This window comes from Trichogramma pretiosum, unplaced genomic scaffold, assembly GCF_000599845.2.
Source record: "Trichogramma pretiosum strain Unisexual culture from Peru unplaced genomic scaffold, Tpre_2.0 scaffold37, whole genome shotgun sequence".
Taxonomy (NCBI): Eukaryota; Metazoa; Arthropoda; class Insecta; order Hymenoptera; family Trichogrammatidae; genus Trichogramma; species Trichogramma pretiosum.
In genome coordinates this window covers 1,304,988-1,312,534 of record NW_019641622.1, presented here as the reverse complement: position 1 = coordinate 1,312,534, position 7,547 = coordinate 1,304,988, and the positions used below count along the sequence as shown (strand labels likewise).

Below are 7,547 nucleotides of genomic sequence, written 5' to 3'. Positions count from 1 at the left end.
ATTTTAATCGATTCGAACGATGCCTATCTATTACTTTTTTAATTACTTTTTTTTTTAAATAATAAAATTTTTTATGCAGCCGTTTACTCATTCCGATGAAAAAGTGTCTTTTTATCTCGTTAATCATTAAAGGAAGATTAATTGTGCACGGTAAATAATATCATGGGGATAATAAATGCAGATGTAACGGAAAATTCACGAGTACTCGTAATAGAATTATTGAAAAATTGTTTCATACCCCGAAAACAAAGGATGTTACGTTTCCTTTTGAATCTCTTCGAGCTTCAATCTTGAATTTCACTATAAAAAATGCAAAATGACTAAACCATCGAAACACAATCTTCAAGTCCCACATATCTGATTTATTGCACTGATGTACAAATTTTCCGTTTTTCTGATGACATGAAATGCCAACTGTGAATAATCAATGCAGATTACAGACTCACTGTTTCATCTTGCCGTTCTACACAAATATTCAAAAAGTCACTCATTTTATTCACACGTTTTCTGCGTTACTTACAGAATACCGATATTTCTACACTATTTTACTTGTATGTTGTTTCTGGCATACAATTTGTAATACTTGAGTTCAGAATCAACTTTGGCAACAAAAATCTTACAGCAACATTGATTCGTATTTTTGGAAAAGGCGATCGGACCAACCGTTCACACTTCACCCACTGCTCCCACATGTCGTGACATCTAACGGTGTTCCCTCGTAGTTACACCTCTCGTGGAACCGCATGAGAAATTTGAAAAATAGAATCGCAAACAGCAAGTTTCATAATCTATTCATAATCTACTCGGTTGTACGTTGATGCAGTATTTTATTTTCATCGTTGATTAGAAGCTATAATACAGCTAAAATGCCGAAAAAAATTTTGGTATGTAGTTTAATTTTTTGAAATCAATTTATCGTTCGAATCGTCATAAATTCCTTTTTTGAAGCTTCAGTAGCTCGAGGTTATGTTTTTGTGTTTATTTTAATAAATTGTATATACAAAGTGATTCAGTGAATTCAGTTAGCAGCACATTTTTTAATGAGACATTACAAGTAACAAATGAATATTTCTTTTTTAGCCAAGAAATAGAGCAGCTCCACCAAAATTAACTAAGCCTCCACAATTGCCAAAAGCAACTGAAGTTGATTCAACGAATCAAGATGAATCAATAAGGACTGCTAGTGGTTTAACTCCTGAAGCTGAAGATCAGTTTGAAATAGAATTATGCTGGTGTATTCAACAGCTTGAATTAACCGTTAACGAAATAAGCAGTCAAGCTCAACAACAAAAAGATGCAGCTAACAGTAAAGAGAAGCAAATAATGGCCATGCACAGAAGTTTGAGATCTTTGAAGAGTAATAATGCATCATTAATTAAGAAGAGACAAATTATGAGAAATTTATTTGGAGATTACAGAGCTAAGATGGCTGAAGATGAAAAGAAATTAGCTAAAGAAGTGTCACAAGTTTCAGTAACTCATAAAGATAAATACGACAATATGAATAAAGGTGTATTTGTGAGAAAAGTTCATTGTCAAGCAAAGAGAATTAATTTAGAGACTACTGAATCTAATGAAGACAAAAAATCTGTTGAGAAAAAAGCACTCATAGTTCCAAATAGTTCTGATAAGCCATTCTCATTTAATTTCCAGATAGATACTGCAGGAACATCTTAATTCAATAAACTTGGGAATTTTATTTACTGTATTATAAGAACGAATGAAAATTACTGTAAATATTGTTGTCTACCATCAGCACGCATGGTACAATGTGATTATGAGAAAAGTATAAAGTTAAGAATGCTGACTAATGTAAATAAAATAGTTACTACTTCACAAGTTCAACACGCGCTAAAGGCTAATTTTGTATTGAAAGTTTTTTTCATTTTTCACAAATAAAAAAGTGGAAAATAAAAAATCTTAATTTATTTATGTTTTTGAATTTTCTGTTATAACAATTCAAAAATTTTCCAGACAAAAGTTGCAACAGAGAAGTTGCTTTATTGTACAAAGCATACCATTTGTCCTATTTTTAATTTTATTCAATAATTGAGTATAGATATCAAAATTTGAGACACGTGCTAGATTAATAATTTATTGATACGGAAAAATATTAAACGGCGAATATCGGCTTTTTACTTTTGATTACAATCGGCACGCTTTGACTCATTGAGATGCAACGCTTATGAATGGATGAAAAAATTACATCATTGGAGATTAGAAATTGTTATCTCTTGGCCGTGATTCATAATTAACGCAATGACTGATAAGCAGCGAATAAAATTACTAACATACTACGTCGGTCAGCGCCAGCATGAAAAGTCGCATGCTGTATGCGAGCGCAAAACAGCGCGAGAATCGATATTTAAAGCGCTGCGACTCCGAAATTGTTACTTTTTTTGTCTATTAAAAAACTCGATTCTCCCGCGCCACTGTCTATGCTATGGTGTAAAAGCACCTGATGAAATTTTTGCTGCGAGCGACGTCACTCGCTGTGTGTATAATATACAGTTTCTCGGTTCTTCAGCCACATAAGCGCATGCGAGTGCCACATTTAGGTGAAAAACAGCATTGCACGAGTACACACGGCCAGTATACAGTCATCAGAGTCCAACGTCATAACATCAATCGAAGTTATATCTCAGGATGGCAGACGAGGTAGCAGCGGGTCTGCAAAACGTCAGCGTCAGCGGAAACAAGAAAGACAAGGCACGATAACTTACAAAATAATCTTAAATATCTAAAATATTCTTCCGTCTCGAATCTGTCGTACTGGCGCGATCGCGCGTGTGTTGGCGTATTGTAGTGCAGTGCACAGGCCTCGATTATGCTGCCGAGCGCTTACCGGGTTTTGCTCTGCAGCACGTCGTCGTCGCCGTCTGCAATTTTGACCAAAGCTTCGAGATCCAAATACGAGATCTTCGTACGCTGGAAATCTCTTCGTACGCTGGTTGGTCTCTCATGCACATTTTTGTTATTATTAGATCTTTGCGGCCCCGTCGTGTTGTTCGTTTTTCACGTGCGCTGCCAAAAGTTGCCTGCTGCCTCGCGAATATTCCTCACATAACCTAACTCTCTCTGCGGCGATTTTGCAGTGTTTTGACTGTAGTTTTTGCTGTCAGTGTTTTTTAACGTTGTTGTTTGTTTTCCTCCCGTCGCTCGAGTGCCTTGCGACTGGCAACGACGATTTTTGCGTCATGGTTATCGATGCCACGAAGGTTGGGATGAGATTCAGTGAATGTTTCAATCGTTATGTTACCTTACATCATTGTGTACATGATCGCGTACATGAAAGATGGTATTGACCGTCTTTTCGAATTTGCCCTCATTATGCTAATATATTTTACTGTTTATGAAATTGCAACTCTCTAAGTAAATAATCCTGAGACAATTTATTTTTTCTTTGGGGTTTTTGCAGTGTTAATAACACTAACTAACTACCTTAACAATGGTTGAATTTCAATTTATTTAATGTTGTTGTTTACAGTCAAAAATGAAGCAGAAAGCAGCTAATCCTGAAAAAAGTGGGGTCAAAGAACTTAACCCATGGCCTACTTATATTCAGGTACATATTTTTCATACCACTATTATTTCTTCTTGTTCTATAAATTATTTAAATTTGTTTTTAGGAAAGAATAAGTTTGTTTGACAAACTTAAAGCAGAATATCAGGCAGAAATTGCCTCCAAAACACCAGAGGAGATCACGGTTACCCTGCCTGATGGTAAGACTGTTAAAGCTGAGTCATGGCGTTCAACTCCTTATGATGTGGCCAAAGGTATAAGCCAAGGTTTGGCTGACAGCACTATCATTGCCAAAGTCAATGATGAATTATGGGATTTGGACAGACCCCTGGAAGCTGACTGTAAGCTACAGCTTCTCAAGTTTGACAATCCAGAAGCTCAAGCTGTTTTCTGGCATTCGAGTGCTCACATTCTTGGTGAAGCTTTGGAAAGAGTTTATGGTGGTTGTTTATGTTATGGTCCACCCATTCAAGATGGTTACTATTATGATATGTACACTGGTGAAAAAGGTATTTCAGTTGATGATTATCCCTGCCTTGATTCACTGTTCAAAAACATAGTCAAGGAGAAACAGCCTTTTGAAAGGCTGGAGATGAAAAAAGAAGATTTATTAGAAATGTTCAAGTACAATGAATTCAAAGTTAGAATTTTAAATGAAAAAGTTAAAACCCCTACTACTACAGTATACAGGTAATTCAAATTAAAACGTCAATTATCAAAACTATTATATCACAAAACCACATATTTGATAATTATGAATTTCTTCCATCTTAGATGTGGTCCACTGATCGATTTGTGCCGAGGCCCACACGTTCGTAATACCGGTAAAATCAAAGCCGCCAAAGTAACGAAAAGCTCGTCCGCCTATTGGGAGGGTGACGCGAAAGCCGAGACACTCCAACGAGTTTACGGTATCAGTTTCCCAGACTCCAAACTGCTCAAAGAGTGGGAGAAAATTCAAGAGGAAGCGGCGAAACGCGATCATCGTAAAATTGGCAAAGAGCAGGAGCTGTTCTTTTTCCACGAGTTGTCGCCCGGTTCGTGCTTCTTCCAACCTCGCGGAGCACACATTTACAATACCCTCATTGAATTCATTCGTGGCGAGTACAGAAAGAGAGGCTTTCAAGAAGTTGTCACGCCCAACATTTACAACAGTAAATTATGGCAGACTTCTGGCCATTGGCAACATTACGCAGAAAACATGTTCTCGTTCGATGTTGAAAAGGAAACATTTGCGCTAAAGCCCATGAATTGCCCAGGTCACTGCATGATCTTCGATGTCCGAAATCGGTATGCTAAGCACATCAACAATTAATACATTTAATATTTAAATCTATTGTTTATTTCATTATTTGATCGACAGGTCGTGGAGGGAATTGCCTCTCCGCATGGCTGATTTTGGTGTGCTGCATCGTAACGAACTTTCCGGTGCCCTGACCGGTCTGACGCGCGTACGTCGTTTCCAGCAAGACGACGCCCACATTTTCTGTACGGCGGAACAAATAAAAAATGAAGTCACCGGTGCCTTGGATTTCCTTGACAAGGTCTACTCGGTCTTTGGTTTCAGCTTCAACTTGTGCCTTTCGACGAGGCCTGATAAGTATATGGGAGAGATCGCCGTTTGGGACGCCGCGGAAAAATCCTTGAGCGAGAGTCTCGACGCTTTCGGCAAGCCCTGGACTTTGAATCCCGGCGATGGTGCTTTTTACGGACCCAAGATTGACATTACGATTTTGGATGCACTCAAGAGAGCTCATCAGTGCGCCACTATTCAATTAGATTTCCAGTTGCCAATTAGGTTCAATTTGAGTTATGTGAAGTAAGTGTGACCCTTTGTTCAAATACTCTTCAAACTTTTCAACATTTCTATTTTACAATTTTCATTTATTTTTAAATAGCGAAACTGGTGAGAAAACTAGACCAGTAATCATTCACCGTGCTATTTTGGGATCAGTTGAGCGAATGATTGCCATTTTGACTGAATCTTATGCCGGAAAATGGCCATTCTGGCTGTCCCCGCGACAGGTGATGGTTGTCCCAGTTGGTCCAAGTATCGACGAGTACGCCGAAGAAGTTCGTAAACGTATTTACGAAGCAGGTTTCATGGCTGAAGTCGACACCGATCACGGTGACACGCTTAACAAAAAAATTAGGAATGCTCAATTAGATCAGTTCAACTTCATTCTCGGTAAGATTTAAATAAATAATCTTGAAACACTGAAAATGAAATAAAACGAAATAACTTGAATGTTAAATTTTTCAGTCGTTGGCGAGAAAGAGAAGACTTCGGGTACAGTTAACGTGAGAACGCGAGACAACAAAGTTCACGGAGAGATTCAAGTTGACGACCTTATTAAAAAATTCAACGGTTTCAAGGAATCAAAGGCAATGAATTGCGAAGAAAACTTCTAAATTACCTCTGAATTCTAGATTCTTTTCATAAATCATGAAAAAAAAATTGCCACCTACTTTTGCTAAAAGTAATAAATCCAATAATAAGTTTTACACGTAACTAGTACAAATTTTCACATTTTTTGTACAAAAATGATAGCTAATTATTATGTAATTATGATGCTAAATAAAAAGAAAATTAAATCAGAAATAGACTTTGAAAATAATAGGTTTTTGTTTTATACTTCATTTTTTTAATAAGCAAACAACTTAAATATTTATAATTATCATTATCTTATTACTTATTACATATACATTATTACATATACTTACTACATATTGCTAGTTTCAGTAAATAAAATCGAACTGCAATTTTGCTCGGACTTTCAAAAACATTGGACACAAAAAATTTAAGAGTTATTTTAATGCGATTAAAAGGAAAATAAATATCCTTTCCAAAAATTGAATAACATTTTTTTTCGAAGAGATTTTTTAAACGATTTTCAACTTTCTTTTAGCTTTCATCTAATGAGTAAAAGAGGTAGAAGAAACGTATACAACACAATTTTTCGTGAATCCCCCAGCCTAAAGTAACATTTTAGTTTTGCTCAGTGGGAGTAAAATGTTACTTTAGGTTGGGGTGTCACAAATTAGTATATTTTGCGCCTAGGGAGTGAAAAATGTACTATTTTACTCGATAATAATCATCAATCTAAAATTTATTGATAATCAAAGTAATGATCGATCATAACGAAGATGCCCGTGGCCACGGTGATATTTGTCTTGAATTATTTTTGGTCCTTTTCTTATGTGGATAGTAAACGAGGAAGAAGTATATAAAAAAGTATCAAGTATCATACATTTATTGTAATCGTTATGAATTTCAAAAGTTTTGCCATTCTGTTTATTCAATGAATTAATTTAATGATTTATTCAATCATACCTATACTGATTAAGAAAAGCCACTTATCAACTCGGACTTTAAAATGATTGCAGCATATTGTAAACTTAAGTCCAAAGCCTAATTCAAATAAAAAAATATTAAAAACTTTTATAACTTTCAAGTTATCAAATGAAACAGCCATCTTACACTTAAAAGAAGCACACAATTGAAATTTAAATAATTAAAAATTCCAAAAAATGGCTTGTTTTCTTTTGAATAAATCATAAATGCCTTGAACTGAAAAATTATCAGTTATTTCATTATAATTTGATTATAAATTTGAATGAAAGTTCTTTACTAACTTATACTAACTTGTTGAGTTATTTTCTTTTCAGGTTGATTTTTGAAAGAATATTCAATTATGTTTTTTTCAATTTTTTTACACTGTAAAAGTAAAATCATTATTCATTTATTCAATTTTTGAAAAAATGATATTTTACCACAAACCTCATTAGAATTGAACGAAGACATTATAACAATTTCGAAAAAACTGCATGACATGAATAAAGTGCACAAAATATTTCCAACTTCCCAAACTGCCGAAGTTATATTTCGTTGAAAAAATATTACATATACGACATTAAAAATCAATCCGATCATTTCAATATAAGCGAAAGAAATGTAAAACATCATCGGTAGTGAATAAAATCGTTGCAACCGAAATGATAATTTAGTCGCACCTATGTGAAG

General features: G+C 35.1%; 2 protein-coding genes across 4 annotated transcripts; both read left to right on the top strand.

Annotated features, from left to right (window-relative positions):
- Window positions 1-739: 739 nt before the first annotated feature.
- Window positions 740-1,918, top strand: LOC106649619 (UPF0488 protein CG14286). The gene is made up of 2 exons (XM_014367093.2): window positions 740-884; window positions 1,081-1,918. Exons 1-2 carry the CDS (start codon window positions 867-869, stop codon window positions 1,675-1,677), a joined length of 615 nt encoding a protein of 204 aa, XP_014222579.1. The 5' UTR covers window positions 740-866; the 3' UTR covers window positions 1,678-1,918.
- Window positions 1,919-2,276: 358 nt separating this feature from the next.
- LOC106649566 (threonine--tRNA ligase, cytoplasmic) lies at window positions 2,277-6,117 on the top strand. 3 transcript variants are annotated; one of them, XM_014367023.2, is made up of 7 exons: window positions 2,277-2,709; window positions 3,488-3,565; window positions 3,630-4,213; window positions 4,298-4,813; window positions 4,887-5,342; window positions 5,422-5,711; window positions 5,787-6,117. In XM_014367023.2, exons 1-7 carry the CDS (start codon window positions 2,647-2,649, stop codon window positions 5,933-5,935), a joined length of 2,136 nt encoding a protein of 711 aa, XP_014222509.1. In that variant the 5' UTR covers window positions 2,277-2,646; the 3' UTR covers window positions 5,936-6,117. The 3 variants fall into 3 exon arrangements, with proteins under 3 accessions (XP_014222509.1, XP_014222508.1, XP_014222510.1); XM_014367022.2 differs by lacking the exon at window positions 2,277-2,709 and adding an exon at window positions 2,742-2,950; XM_014367024.2 differs by lacking the exon at window positions 2,277-2,709 and adding an exon at window positions 3,006-3,218.
- Window positions 6,118-7,547: the final 1,430 nt, after the last annotated feature.